Source organism: Podarcis muralis, chromosome 2 (assembly GCF_964188315.1).
Source record: "Podarcis muralis chromosome 2, rPodMur119.hap1.1, whole genome shotgun sequence".
NCBI classification, from domain to species: Eukaryota; Metazoa; Chordata; class Lepidosauria; order Squamata; family Lacertidae; genus Podarcis; species Podarcis muralis.
The window spans coordinates 124,291,725-124,308,301 of record NC_135656.1 but is presented as its reverse complement, the minus strand read 5'-3'; the positions used below and the strand labels follow the sequence as shown (position 1 = coordinate 124,308,301).

General features: G+C 42.6%; 1 protein-coding gene across 1 annotated transcript in view; it reads left to right on the top strand.

The window, feature by feature from the left end:
* Window positions 1-16,577, top strand: part of LOC144326680 (uncharacterized) — an 87,782-nt gene that overhangs the window by 51,200 nt on the left and 20,005 nt on the right. Inside the window, exons 6-7 of the mRNA XM_077923421.1 lie at window positions 4,934-5,944; window position 7,734. Coding sequence (XP_077779547.1) covers window positions 4,934-5,944; window position 7,734 — 1,012 coding nt within the window. The remainder of the gene's footprint in view (window positions 1-4,933; window positions 5,945-7,733; window positions 7,735-16,577) is intronic.

The following is a 16,577-nucleotide window of genomic DNA, read 5'->3' as shown; positions in this document are numbered from 1 at the left end:
GACTACACCTCTCATGGGAGGGGAGAATGGCTGCCATTAAGATGAACATCCTCCCCAGAATGATATTCCTGTTCCAAAATATCCCGGTAATCAGGGGTACAACAATGTTTAAGAATTGGCAGAGGACCCTTTCCAGATTTATCTGGCAGGGTAAAAGGGCCAGAATTAAGTACAAGCTACTCACTGATAAAAGAGATAGAGGGGGATTTGCGCTCCCGAATTTACAACTTTACTATGAGGCCTCGTGTCTATGCTGGGTGAAAGAGTGGATAGTGCTGGACAACACCGACTTACTGGACTTGGAGGGTTTTAATGCTAGGTTTGGATGGCATGCCTACCTATGGCAAGATAAGGGAGGTGTGCACAAAAGTTTCTCCAATCACATCATAAGAGGAGCGTTATTGGAAGTGTGGAACAGGTGCAAGAATTTGGTAGAAAAAGATACCCCTCTATGGTTGTCACCCATAGATATTCTAATAACTAAAAAAGTGAACATGGAAGGTAGAAGATGGACTTATGCGGAACTTCTGAAAAGATCTGAGAAAGGATGGGAAATTAGACCATACGAAGAATTAAAAGATAAACTAACGGGGTGGATACAATATCACCAAATTCACTCTTTATGGATTGAACACAAAAAAGCTGGCATGAGTAAAAACAAATCCCAATTCCAGTTAGAAATAATAGAAGGGAAATCTAAGCTCCTAACTAAAATGTATAACCAACTACTAGACTGGGACACTATGGATGAGGAAGTCAAAGAAGTCATGATTAAGTGGGCCATAGATATAGGACACCCCATAGAATATGAAAAATGGAAAAAACTATGGACCAAAGACATGAAATTCTCGGCATGTGTCGGCCTCCGAGAGAACATGGAAAAGATGATGTACCGCTGGCACATCACCCCAACAAAATTAGTTAAAATGTATAAAACCGGAGATAAGACCTGTTGGAAGTGTAAAAAGAAAGAGGGAGACTTCTTCCACATGTGGTGGTCCTGTGATGTAGTAAAGAAGTTCTGGGGCTCCGTTTATGATGAACTAAAAAAGATGCTAAAGTATACCTTTCCAAAAAAAACCGAAGCATTCCTTTTAGGAATGGCGGGCAGTGAGATCAGTAAGGAAGACCAAACCCTATTCCAGTATGCAACAGTAGCCGCTAGGGTACTGCTGGCGCAGAAATGGAAAAACCCCAGTATTCCAACAATCACGGATTGGCGAATCAAACTAATTGAATACATTGACTTAGCAATAATGACGCAGAAGATTAGGCACCAGGAAAACACTAAATTTATTAAGGACTGGAACAAATTTTTTTCATACATGGAGATGACATTAGGAAGCACCAAAGTCACAGTAGGTATAATTTAAAAATTGCGAGGTAAAACATGACAGTTAGTAAAAGACACTGCTGTAAATATTGTTGAGATAGAGGTCTCGTCGTGGTGGTGGGAAGTCAAAGAACGGAAAGATTGTATATTGATTTTTGAATTATTTTATTATCCTTATTTTTTTGTGTTTTGCCTTATTATTAATAATGTGTATGTTTTTTAGATGTTGGATTACAATAAAAACCTTTTTAAAATAAAAAAAAAAAACAAAATAATTATGCAAAATCTACAAAGAGACTCTCAGGATAATGGAGATTGCGAGTCTTCCTGCTCCACAGTTCACACCCTCAGCCTGCAGCCCACAAATGCTGAGGCCATAATACTTTTATTAGCACTTAATGGGACACCAGCTACTTTGTTATACTTTCTTCAACACATTATTGAATACTTTTCCAGTGATGTAAATGGCACTTCCATTTTACTTATTCCGCACAGGAGAGAATCTGATCTGCAAGTCTGAGCTCAACTTCTTCCTTGAAACAGAAAAATCCAGAGACTTTGAGAGGTATGTCGTTCCTCTTGCCTGGGAGACTGTATCTTTGTAGGTCTTGTTTCAGTTTGTGGGAACGTGAGAAAAGTCCTGCTGTATTAGGATCAGGGCCCACCTCGTCCATCATCCTCTTCTCGCAAGGACCAGGCAAGGAGAACCCACCCCCCAGCAGGGCCAACAACTGTCTCCCCACTCAGGACTCCCAGCCCCTGGGATTCAGATGAATAATTCCTCCGTAGGGTGGGGGGACTAATAGCTGGGAACTGAAGGACTGCTACTGAAATGGTGGGTGGTTCTGAGAAGGTGGACACAATGGAGCAGCCTCAGGAAGTAAATGGTGCAGGATTAGGGAATGTGTGTAGTTGCTTGGAGTGTATCAGGAAGATGTTACACATCACGGAGGAAGGAGGGAACAATACAGATATTTAGCTTTTTCAGAAAAGGAGGAAGATGGAGAAAGTGTGTCCCTCCAGATGTTGTTCCAGTAGAACTCCCATCATCCCTGGTCGTTGGCCATCCTTGCTTGGGCTGATGGTGCTTTGAGTCCAACCACATCTGGAGGGCCAGAGGTGTCGCACCTCACCATAGATGGTTCCTCTAGGAGCTCAGACTCACTTGGGAGGTCCGGGTGGGTATAGATACCAAGGGTCACTGAGACATGTTTTCAGGGATTATGATTGATACCTAGACTCCAAATCCAAGGTGCCCACACTAAATGAAGGTCTGGATGATACCCTCAAATAGGTCTGGTTTATATTCCAGAAGACGGCCAACCAGAGGATAGATCTGAAGGTTCTGAACTGAGTCCAGAATCAATATTCTGAGTTACAATTCAGGCTGAGAAATGGAGGCAGGGATCCTAAATGTCATCTAATGGTGGTTTCCCCCCTCAGGCTCTCTTCTGGTGGAAGCATCTCTGACTGCACCTCCTCTCTCAAAAGTCAGATTCTGTCCTTCCACCCCCTTTTGTTGACATCCATCTGCCTCGAGACACAATGTAGAGTCTCCATGAGGTTGAAGTCAAACAGGGGTGTTAGAAGCACAGACGTGACCCCTGCAGAATACAGGGCAGTGTGTGTGGAGGTCCTGGGCTGCCTACACGACAAGGCCATCTTCTCCAGCAGGGTGGCCCTGTTTAAAAATGCAAAAATCCGGACAGAGTTGTTGGGCTTTTTAAAAATACAAATTCTCCCCCCAAAAAACAGCTTTTGAGCTTTCCTGATGTTTCCCACCATAGAAATCTTCGGAATGTAATGGAGTATTGCAGCAGCGGTTTTGCCTTGTGTGGGTGATAAATCCCAGTCTGTACACAGGCTTATTGCTTAATCTAAAAAGGCTTTATTATGTTCAGAAAAACCATCATAAATCACCCCGGAGATCGGGCGGACATTCCCTCCGGCTCAACAGCTAAAAGCGAAAGTAACTCACACGCAAAGAAAGATTCCCGTATGTGAACAAAACCAGGCCTCAAGATGTGAGACGGTCACATAGAACTGTTTAACCCTGTAAGTTCTGGTTCTCCTCACAAGAAACAGCCGCCTTGCCATACATCTGGGTGGACCTTTTGCCGATCTTGTGAAAATCCTCCTCGATTCCTGGGGGGGGGGGAGCAGACCTATGGCAGCCCTACCTTCTCAACCTTCTTGATATGGTCCAAAGGGAAGCAGAGCAATATTTTTGGCCCCAGCTTGGCCCCAGGAGTTACCGGAAGGAGGTGTACAAGGACTCCACCCAACATGTTGCAATGTATTTGGACCGATAGAAGCTCCATATAAAGCACTCAGGAGTCCAGCTGTGTAGCAAGGAGAGCTTTATTCCAGCTGCAGTCCTGCAGCATCATAAAGTTCCACAAATCAGCCTTCCTACATACGGGGGGAGAAGCCAGTGTGAAGTCAAGCATACCTCTGTATACAAGCTGGCTATAGACCATCTCTTGGGATGCTGACTCACCACATGAAACTGAGTCAGCATTTCCACTTAGCATAGTGTTCACTCCTTGATACCCACAACACTCCAACACAATCGTCTTAAGGACTCCACTCCCGATTCGTGTAACGTTTACTTCTTAGCCTCTTCTTTTCCTGAAGATATTCACGCAAGGCTGAAGAGGTTTAGGATCAGAGTTTTCCTTCTGCTGCTTGGCCTCCCTTCCCAGGTTGATGAGCCCCTCACTTCCCTCTACGGCACTTGCATAAACCACCTGCTTGACCATTGGAGACACTATTGGTCTCATCTGCTCAATGTGCCAGAGCCTGTCATCGCATGCAGTGAAAGTCCCCGACTCATCAAGGGATTGAGACCCATCAATTATCCTCAACTGGTTTAGATGGCCTGTCAAAGCTTTTCCTGGGTTGTGTGTGCTGTTGCATGCTGACAGCTTCTAGGACCCACAGGTGAGAGTACAGGTTGGGGATTAATGGTGGACCAATCATCCCAGAAGGAGCCCTATATGTCTCCCACGAGAGGTACTATCCCAGCCCCAACACCCCATGACATAATATTATTAATGTATTTGATATCTCAGGAATAAATTTGTGTCTCCAGCAATAAAACTAATAGCTTCATCCTATGAATGAATCAGTGCTAAATATGGGAGGCTGAAGTTTCCATTAAGTACAGTTATATATTGATGTTTAATATTGAGCTTCTTCAGTGTGACACAGATTCCGCATTGAAATAGAGGAGGTACGTCCAGGAGTGAGGCAAATGGAGAAAAGACAGTGAGAGAGGCCTGGGCAGAGAATTTACACTAGGATAGTCCAGTGTCAGAAAACGGGAACGAGGTCAGGTGGCACATCATAATTATAAATATTAATTGGAATGAGTGGTAATTGAACTTGATGTGTGTCATATTCCTTTGTTCTCTCCCTTGAAACACCAACAGGATTTTGTCTCCCTGCACTCTGAAGCAGACGATGGAGAAATCAGGCAATAATTCTGGGGGGCCATCTGTAAATTCAAAAGGAATAACGAAGAAACCATTTGAATGTATAGAGTGTGGAAAGAGCTTCTCTCATAGTGGGAAACTTCGACGACATCATCGAACTCACACAGGGGAGAAACCATTTGAATGTATAGAGTGTGGAAAGAGCTTCAGTCAAAGGGGACACTTAAGACAACATCAACGAACTCACACAGGGGAAAAACCATTTGAATGTATAGAGTGTGGAAAGAGCTTCAGTCTAAGGGGAAACCTTAGAATACATCAGCGAACTCACACAGGGGAGAAACCATTCAGATGTATAGAGTGTGGAAAGAGCTTCTCTAATAGTTGGAAACTTCGACGGCATCATCTAACTCACACAGGGGAGAAACCATTCAGATGCATGGAGTGTGGAAAGAGCTTCAGTGATAGTGGACACTATAGAGAACATCAACGAACTCACACAGGGGAAAAACCATTTAAATGTATAGAGTGTGGAAAGAGCTTCAGTCAAAGTGGACATTATAGACTACATCAACGAACTCACACAGTGGAGAAACCATTTAAATGTATAGAGTGTGGAAAGAGTTTCAGTCAAAGTGAGAAACTTCAACAACATCATCAAACTCACACAGGGGAGAAACCGTTTAAATGTATGCAGTGTGGTAAAAGTTTCAAGAAAAGTGGACACTATAAAGTACATCAGCGAACTCATACAGGGGAAAAACCATTTAAATGTATAGAGTGTGGAAAGAGCTTCACTCAAAGTGGAAACTATAGACTACATCAACGAACTCACACAGGGGAAAAACCATTTAAATGTATAGAGTGTGGAAAGAGCTTCACTCAAAGTGGAAACTATAGACTACATCAACGAACTCACACAGTGGAGAAACCATTTAAATGTATAGAGTGTGGAAAGAGCTTCAGTCAAAGTGAGAAACTTCAACAACATCATCGAACTCACACAGGGGAGAGACCGTTTAAATGTATGCAGTGTGGTAAAAGTTTCAAGAAAAGTGGACACTATAAAGTACATCAGCGAACTCATACAGGGGAAAAACCATTTAAATGTATAGAGTGTGGAAAGAGCTTCACTCAAAGTGGAAACTATAGACTACATCAACGAACTCACACAGTGGAGAAACCATTTAAATGTATAGCGTGTGGAAAGAGCTTCAGTCAAAGTGAGAAACTTCAACAACATCATCGAACTCACACAGGGGAGAAACCGTTTAAATGTATGCAGTGTGGTAAAAGTTTCAAGAAAAGTGGACACTATAAAGTACATCAGCGAACTCATACAGGGGAAAAACCATTTGAATGTATAGAGTGTGGAAAGAGCTTCAGTCAAAGTGGACACTATAGACTACATCAACAAACTCACACAGGGGAAAAACCATTTAAATGCATAGAGTGTGGAAAGAGGTTCAGTCAAAGTGGACACTATAGACTACATCAACAAACTCACACAATGGAGAAACCATTTGAATGTATAGCGTGTGGAAAGAGCTTCAGTCAAAGTGAGAAACTTCAACAACATCATCAAACTCACACAGGGGAGAAACCGTTTAAATGTATGCAGTGTGGTAAAAGTTTCAATAAAAGTGGGCATTATAAAGTACATCAGCGAACTCATACAGGGGAAAAACCATTTGAATGTATAGAGTGTGGAAAGAGCTTCGCTGATAGTGGGAAACTTCGACTACATCATCAAACTCACACAGGGGAAAAACCATTTAAATGTATAGAGTGTGGAAAGAGCTTCAGTCTAAGTGAAACCCTTAGAAAACATCAGCGAACTCACACAGGGGAGAAACCATTTAAATGTATAGAGTGTGGGAAGAGCTTCAGTCAAAGTGGACACTTTAGACTACATCATCGAACTCACACAGGGGAGAAACCATTTAAATGTATGCAGTGTGGGAAAACCTTCAATCATAGTGGACACTGTAAACGACATCAACGAACACACACGGGAAAAACCATTTGACTGCATAGAGTGTGGAAAGAGCTTCAGTTGAAGTGAAAACCTTAGAATACATAATCGAACTCACACGGGAGAAACCATTTAAATGTAAAGAGTGTGGAAAGAGCTTCTGTCGAAGTGGACACTATAAAATTCATCTACAAATTCACATGGGTGAAACGCTTTAAATGTAAGGAGTACAGAAAGTAATGCGGGTAACATCTTAAAATAGTAGAAGACAAGATGCAGTGTAATGTTAGGGAGGGGTGTGTCATCTGGAGAGCTGGTGGTGAATAATGGTGGGCTGAGTGTCACATGGTTTTTGGTCTTTGGTGGAGAGATTGGAAATGTTCATGTGGAGGTGGAGAAGGACAGTTTGATAGACTTTCTTACTCAGGAATTTGCTGATTTTTGGGACTTGCAATTGGATCAAGATGATTTTAAAATTGTGACTGCCTTTAGACTCGGAAGAGGAGGGAGGAAAGAGAAGAATAGAATAAGAGACTGTTTGATTACCCTCCGATCTAAAGAAGAGAGAGACAAAATTTTGGGCTGGCACTATCAGAACCCTCTGGTAATACTACAGTCAAGAGTGGAGATCTTTAAGGACATTCCGAAATATCTTTTGGATCTTAGGTTGGACTACAGTGACCTGGTTGGCTTATTGAGAAAGAACAAAATCAACTTCAGGTGGGAATTCCCCCAAGGCCTATCCTTCAATTTCAGAGGAAAGAAGAGAAAGATAAAATCAGTGGAAGATAAAGCTAAATTTTTGGACAAGCACGGAGACGATTTACAGAAGGAGCTGGGGCAAAAGCCAGGAGTATCGGACAGAAGACCACTTGATAGAGGACTATAACAAAAAGCGCTGGAAAAAGAATCACCAATACTGGATGTAGCAAACCTATCCTATGGACTGGACAATTTAGTGAAACCAACAGAAGAAGAGCAACTACAGGGTGCACTTGGAGGAAAATCAAAGTAACCACATCATGGTACTGCAAATATTAAGCTGGAACAATTGAAAAAGGAACAATTGGACTTGATTTGCCTACAAGAAACACATGTGACTAGGCTACATAGGAAAATTCTGAGTAATAAAAGATTGGGACAAGAATTTATTTCATCAGACAAAGTTTAAAAAAGAGGAGTAGTAATCTATGCAAAGGAGAGCATATCACTGAAATTTATATTTCGGAAGTCTTGTGGCAATTGAAATTCAATCACAAGGAGATAAATTTCTAATTGTAGGCATTTATGCACCAAATGAGGGAAAATCGGAATTCTTTAAGAAGCTGCATGAGACTCTGTTGGACTATATGTATCTGAAGAAGTGTGCATGCACACGATAGCTCATACCAAGAACTAACTTAGTTGGTCTTTAAGGTGCTACTGGAAGGAATTTTTTTATTTTGACTATGGCAGACCAACACGGCTACCTATCTGTAACTGGATATATGGATTACAATATAATTTTGATGGGGGACGTGAATGGAGTGGTTTCTACAAATATGGATAAGGCACAGAGACAGGTAGTCACCAAGGATGGAAGATTACCAAAAACTTTCTTTGACATGACTTGTCCCATTAAACTTTAATTAGTTTAATGCTAAGCGCAATGTCCAGTGCGCTTCTGCCGCCACAATGTCCCATTACAGCAGAGCATTTCGCGCAGCAGTTTAAGAAGGGCCGGAGTGTCAGTATCCCTTCAATAAAGGAATCTTGGAGCAAGCGGTTTGGAACTCAAATAAAAGGTTTATTTACACAAAAACAAAAAACCCTGGTGACAAACCACACATATCAGCAAACACGCCCAAAAGAAAGGAGGGAGGGAAGGGACAAACACACGAGTGAGCTGACTATTTATACAAACTCACATTCCTGGCAACTTAACGACTTCCAGCTGCTCAGTGATTAGAGCGTCTTGATTAGAGCCTTTTAACCCTTTAATACCAACACCCCCTCTCGCTCGTAACACTGAGCTGTACCAACCTTAATTCAAATTTAAACCTGAACAGAAACATTTATGAGATTGCGGACTCAAAGCTTTTGTAAAACCGTCTGCGAGATTTTCTTGACTTGGACAATACTTTAGTTCAATTAAACCTTGTTTTACACTTTGGCATACATTTTGATAACGGATATCCAAGTGTTTTGTGTGTGTCTTGAATTGACCTGATTTAGCTAGTTTAATACAAGGTTGATTGTCTTCCCACACTCTGATAGGTAGGGAACATTCTCCAAACAATTCTTGTACCAGTTGCTTATAAAATTCCAGTTCTCTACATACATCTGATAATGCATTGAACTCAGATTCAGTTGAACTTAAAGCTATAAGTGATTGTTTTCTTGACCTCCAACCAATTAGTGCATTTCCAAATTTTATCGCCATTCCTGACACTGATTTTCTATCTGGCCCAGCATCTGCCCAACTGCTGTCGGCCCAACATTCAAGTTGTGTGCTGCCCTCTGCTGATAGTTTTAAGCGAAAGCTTTTGGTAGTTTGGAGATACCTTAAAACTCTTTTTACTCCTTGCCAAGCATGAATTGATGGTTTTTCAGCTTGTCTACACAGCATGTTGACAGCATATGTTATATCGGGCCGAGTCCACTGTGCAATGTGGAGTAGACTGCCTATCGCTGACTGGTAAACCCCGGGATTACAGAACTCTGCCTGTTGCTCAGTTTGAGCATCCTTTGTGTAACTTAACTCCATTGGGGTTTTAACACCAGCACAGTTGTCCATTTTAAACCTTTCCAGCAACTGCTGGATTTTAGCTTCTTGGCTGAGCCAATAGTTACCATTTTCATCTTGCTGAATTTTAACTCCTAGATAAACAGATACATTGCCTAGTGATTTTATCTGAAACCTTTCTCCAAGCTTTGTGGCAAATTGTTGTGCAAGTTTATCGTCCTTTCCACTGTATAATAAATCGTCAACAAATATCAAGACTGCTTCTTGTTCACATCCCGAGCCTTTTAGATAAAGACACGCATCTGCTGCGCTCTTTCTGAACCCCATGCTCTCTAGAGCATCGTTTAAGCAGGAATTCCAATTACGGGCGGACTGTTTCAACCCATAAATGGATTTGTGTAGGCGCCAGACCTGGTTTGGCTTGTCTCCTTCAAAACCTGGTGGTGGTGTCATATAGACTTCCTCCTGTAAGTCTGCATTTAAATAAGCCACATTGACATCAAAATGAAACAGCTTATTTCCCTTCTTAGCTGAAGAGGCTAAAAGCATTCTTAATGACTCCGATCTTGAGGTAGGGGCATAGATTTGAGAATAGTGAACTCCTTTGCGCTGCGAAAACCCTTTTGCAACTAGTCGGGCTTTATATTGCAACTCCTCAGTAGTTGTGGGCTTTAAACGATATACCCATCGACAACCTACAGCTTGTTGCCCTTTTGGAAGCTCTGTACTTGTAAACACACCGAGAGACTTCATTGAAGCCATCTCCTTTTCCATTGCTTCCTGCCACTTTACGGCTTCTGAGCTTGGAAGCTGTTGTACTTCCATATAGCTATCTGGCTCACACTGTGCCATATTTACATATACACTTGTCACCTTAAACCGCTCTGGCGGCTTGCCCTTTGTGGCACGTTTTGACCTGCGCAATTGCTCCTCTTGTGCCCCCTCTGACCGTTGGCTGTCAGAATCTGTCTCAGATTTTATGTCTGGACGTGCCTCTAGGGATAAAGACCTCCGTTTAGATACCTCCCTTGGGCTTGGTGTTGCAGGCGACCTGCTTCGCTTTTGCTGTCTGCTAGGCCTACTGACTGGCGATGTTGGAACACTCCCAGATTCTGGCTTTTCTACCTTAGGAGAAGAACCTTGTGCCTGGTCAGAATCTGCATCTGAACCATGTGTACCGTCCCCTTCTGGCTCACCACCCTCTGGACTTTCATTCTCAGCATAAATGCCTAAATCGTCTCTCAAAATGTCAGGGTTAGCATGTAAGTGAGTCCATCCGGATTGCTCACAAAATTCAGCGCTCCTACTGAGGACCACTCTTGTAGTATCCCCATCTGGGTCCACAAACCTCCAAGATTTGGCATGTGGTTCGTACCCGCAAAAGATGAGTTTCCTAGCCCTTGGACTTCCCTTTTTCCTTAACGCTTTTGGGATAAGTACATAGGCTTGAGATCCAAACACCCGAAAGTAATTAACTTTGGGCTTCTTCCCATATAAAGCAAAATATGGCGTAGTATCAATTACTGAATTATATACTCGGTTCAGAATATGAGTAGCCGCCTGCCAGGCTTCTGCCCAGTAACTTTGAGGGAGTTTAGCATCAAACAACATAGAGTTTGCCAACTCTTGCAGAACCCTGTTTTTACGTTCGGCCACACCTCCTTCTTGGGGGGAATAAGGTGTAGACAGACGATGCTTAATTCCCTTTTTCTTAAAGAAATTCTGCAACACAGACCCGGTAAATTCTGACCCTCTGTCTGTCTGAAAAGCAAGTACTCTAGTACCGAATTCAAGTTCTACTGCATGAACCCAATTTTTAACTGTTTCTGCAGTATCTGCTTTTGTTTTGAGAGGAAAAAACCATGTGACTTTTGTTTTGTCATCCGAGAGACACAGTGCATACCTCGAACCTCCCATGCTAGCAGCAGGCATTGGGCCACATAGGTCCATATGCACAAGTTGGAATACTTTGTCAGATTTCCTATTTGAACTGGGATAGCTGCATCTATGAACCTTCGCCCTTTTGCATGCAGTACAATCCAAATACTTAGTACATTTGTTCAATTTGCACCCTTCTGATAATTCAGGTTGCCTTTTAACATACTGAAAATTAATATGTCCCAAACGGCGGTGCCATAAATGAACACAAGAATTATGGGTAGGCGAGTTCACACAACCAGCATGAACCTGTTCAACTTCATCTGGACTTGTCTCAAAATAATATAACCCATTTCTGCTTTCCACCTGCAAAAGAGATACGTTATTCTTTGAAATAGTGCAAACCCCATTTTCAAACACAGTTTTAAACCCATTTCTATCAAGTTCTGACACAGACAAAATACACCCCTTCATTCCCTTTAGCACGTAGGCATCAATTTCTGTTTGCAAACAATTCAGGAACACTGTGCCTACGGTCTCTAAGGAACGTTTAGTTGAATCTGCCATTGTCACAACTTTAAGGGTTTGCAAATGTCTGCAATTCTGCAAACGGACACTAGATGGCGCCACCAGGTGGTGAGATGCACCACTGTCGATCAACCAGCGTAGTTTGCTGCCTTGGCCACGCCCTTGCATCAACACCATTGCTGAAGCCATGTGCTGTGTGCTGTGGGAGTAGCCACGACCTCCTCCTCTTCTTCGACGTCCCCTGGAACTCCTTGTCTGGTAACTAGGGGTAACGGCCTTGGTGCTGTCTTGACCAGGTTCACGTGTACAGTTCCTGATTAAATGGGAAGAGGAACCACAGCGAAAACAGTGTCTAGCTGCAAAAGCATTTACTGTGTTCTCAAACTCAGCATCCCCACTCTTAGGCACAGCATAACTCCCCTTTGAAGACAAACCTCTTTCTCTTTGCCTTTTATCCTGTTCATCTGCAAGTCGAGAAGAAATGTATTCAAGGGTTAATTCAGTTGAAGGCATAGCTTCCAAAGTTAAAGCTAGAGTCTCATAGCTTTTATCAAGAGAAGACAACAATATGTATGACTGCTGCTCCATAGAGAAAGGAATGCCCAGCTGTCTTAGTTGATTAAAGGTAGACACCATTTTGGCAATATGTTCTTTCACACACGCTCCCGGTTGGAGACGTAAATCAAACAAACATCTTGTAGCATGGATCTTGGCCCCCGCAGTGTTTCTGGAATTTAGCCGCTGCAGAACCGTCCAGACCTCATGCGTGTTCTTTAACTCAGAAACATAAGGCATTTGCTCTGGTCCCACTGCCAAAACTAGTAGACCTTGGGCTTTCCTGTCGCGTTTCTGTGAAGCTGCCGCTGCTGCTTTGTCTTCTGCAGACGCGTCTGCAGCTGCCTGTAAAGGCGGTGCTTCAGTACAACTCCACAACTCTTTTGCTTGCAACCAAACCCTTACTCTAGCCTTCCAATCTTCCCAATTTTTCCCATTGAGTCGCGTAAATGGGACAGTAAAACTTTCCTGGGACTCTGCCATCCTCCCTGGGGCTTAGGAACGATACTCACACACCTGTAGACCGTCTCCCAGCTGCTGAGGTGGCTCCTTGAGGAATAAGATGTCTTCCAGCGAGTACAAACTGCGCAGTGCCTGTTTAAAACTTTTTCTAGGCACGTTGCAGGACTCAAGCTGCTTTGAAGGCTTTCGTTGTCGGCAACCGCTTCTGTCTTCGCTCCAGTCCTTTCATAAATCACTCTGAACTGCACTCCTTATCTCCTTCTTGACGTACAAACATCCATAACCTGTCCCATTAAACTTTAATTAGTTTAATGCTAAGCGCAATGTCCAGTGCGCTTCTGCCGCCACAATGTCCCATTACAGCAGAGCATTTCGCGCAGCAGTTTAAGAAGGGCCGGAGTGTCAGTATCCCTTCAATAAAGGAATCTTGGAGCAAGCGGTTTGGAACTCAAATAAAAGGTTTATTTACACAAAAACAAAAAACCCTGGTGACAAACCACACATATCAGCAAACACGCCCAAAAGAAAGGAGGGAGGGAAGGGACAAACACACGAGTGAGCTGACTATTTATACAAACTCACATTCCTGGCAACTTAACGACTTCCAGCTGCTCAGTGATTAGAGCGTCTTGATTAGAGCCTTTTAACCCTTTAATACCAACATGACTGACAATTTGGACTTAATTGACACTTGGAGGTTGAAGAACCCTCTGGGAAGAGAGGGAACTTTCTTCTCTGAGGCTAAAATGACATGGACAAGAATTGACCAAATCTGGGCAACTAGAGGGCTGGCTCCAAAGATCAGAAAAGTGGAAATTTGCCCTAAAACTTGTTCCGACCATAATGCTGTGAAGATGGAAATGAAACTAACACCAATTGGTTCCTTTAGATGGAGGATGAATGACACTTTGTTTAGAAATGAAGAAGTGACCAAGAAGGCCCCAGAAATCTTGAGAGACTATTTCGAGATAAATATGAACACTACGGTTGAAAAAAAGGGTAATTTGGGACGCAAGCAAAGCGGTAATGACAGGTTTCTTGATACAACAGAATGCAATCAAGAAGAGACTCCAAAATGAGAAAAAAGATAAAATTCTGGAGAAAATAAAGGAAGGAGAAAAGAAATTGAGAGTGAAACCAAAGTCGCAGGAGATCCTGAAAGAGATAAAGCTATACCAAGTACAATATACAAAATTGATGAATCAGGAAATAGAATGGAAAATTAAACAGATGAGACAAAAGACGTTTGAATCGGCAAATAAATGCGGGGAACTACTGGCTTGGCAAATGAAAAAAAGACAAAAACTCAATACTATTACAAACTTGGAAGTGGAAGGAAAGAATATACAGAATCCAGTGGAGATAAGAAAGTGCTTCCTGTCCCATTAAACTTTAATTAGTTTAATGGTTAGCAAATGTCCAGTGCGCTTCCGATACCACAATGTCCCATTACAGCAGAGCATTTCGCACAGCGGCTCAAGAAGGGCTGGAGAGTGAGCATCTTTTCAATAAAGGAATCTTGGAGCAAGCGGTTTGGAGCTCAAATAAAAGGTTTATTTACACAAAACAAAAAACCCTGGTGAAGAATCACACATTTCAGCAAACACGACCCAAAAGAAAAAAGGAAGGGGGAAGGGGCAAACACACGAGTGAGTTGACTATTTATACAAACTCACATTCCTGGAAGCCTAACGACCTCCAGCTGCTCAGTGATTAGAGCGTCTCGATTAGAGCTTCTTAACCCTTTAATACCAACACCCCCTCTCGCTCGTAACACTGAGCTGTACCAACCTTAATTCAAATTTAAACCTGAACAGAAACATTTATGAGATTGCGGACTCAAAGCTTTTGTAAAACCGTCTGCGAGATTTTCTTGGCTTGGACAATACTTTAGTTCAATTAAACCTTGTTTTACACTTTGGCATACATTTTGATAACGGATATCCAAATGTTTTGTGTGTTCCTTGAATTGACCTGATTTAGCTAGTTTAATACAAGGTTGATTGTCTTCCCACACTCTGATAGGTAGGGAACATTCTCCAAACAATTCTTGTACCAGTTGCTTATAAAATTCCAGTTCTCTACATACATCTGATAATGCATTGAACTCAGATTCAGTTGAACTTAAAGCTATAAGTGATTGTTTTCTTGATCTCCAACCAATTAGTGCATTTCCAAATTTTATCGCCATTCCTGACACTGATTTTCTATCTGGTCCAGCATCAGCCCAACTGCTGTCGGCCCAACATTCAATTTGTGTGCTGCCCTCTGCTGATAGTTTTAAGCGAAACCTTTTGGTAGTTTGGAGATACCTTAAAACTCTTTTTACTCCTTGCCAAGCATGCATTGATGGTTTTTCAGCTTGTCTACACAGCATGTTGACAGCATATGTTATATCGGGCCGAGTCCACTGTGCAATGTGGAGTAGACTGCCTATCGCTGACTGGTAAACCCCGGGATTACAGAACTCTGCCTGTTGCTCAGTTTGAGCATCCTTTGTGTAACTTAACTCCATTGGGGTTTTAACACCAGCACAGTTGTCCATTTTAAACCTTTCCAGCAACTGCTGGATCTTAGCTTCTTGGCTGAGCCAATAGTTCCCATCTTCATCTTGCTGAATTTTAACTCCTAGATAAACAGATACATTGCCTAGTGATTTTATCTGAAACTTTTCTCCAAGCTTTGTGGCAAATTGTTGTGCAAGTTTATCGTCCTTTCCACTGTATAATAAATCGTCAACAAATATCAAGACTGCTTCTTGTTCACATCCCGAGCCTTTTAGATAAAGACACGCATCTGCTGCGCTCTGTCTGAACCCCATGCTCTCTAGAGCATCGTTTAAGCAGGAATTCCAATTACGGGCGGACTGTTTCAACCCATAAATGGATTTGTGTAGGCGCCAGACCTGGTTTGGCTTGTCTCCTTCAAAACCTGGTGGTGGCGTCATATAGACTTCCTCCTGTAAGTCTGCATTTAAATAAGCCACATTGACATCAAAATGAAACAGCTTATTTCCCTTCTTAGCTGAAGAGGCTAAAAGCATTCTTAATGACTCCGATCTTGAAGTAGGGGCATAAATTTGAGAATAGTGAACTCCTTTGCGCTGTGAAAACCCCTTTGCAACTAGTCGGGCTTTATATTGCAACTCCTCAGTAGTTGTGGGCTTTAAACGATATACCCATCGACAACCTACAGCTTGTTGCCCTTTTGGAAGCTCTGTACTTGTAAACACACCGAGAGACTTCATTGAAGCCATCTCTTTTTCCATTGCTTCCTGCCACTTTGCGGCTTCTGAGCTTGGAAGCTGTTGTACCTCTACATAGCTATCTGGCTCACACTGTGCCATATTTACGTATACACTTGTCACCTTAAACCGCTCTGGCGGCTTGCCCTTTGTGGCACGTTTTGACCTGCGCAATTGCTCCTCTTGTGCCCCCTCTGACCGTTGGCTGTCAGAATCTGTCTCAGACTTTATGTCTGGACGTGCCCCTTGGGATAAAGACCTCCGTTTAGATACCTCCCTTGGGCTTGGTGTTGCAGGCGACCTGCTTCGCTTTTGCTGTCTGCTAGGCCTACTGACTGGCGATGTTGGAACACTCCTAGATTCTGGCTTTTCTACCTTAGGAGAAGAACCTTGTGCCTGGTCAGAATCTGCATCTGAACCATGTGCACCATCCCCTTCTG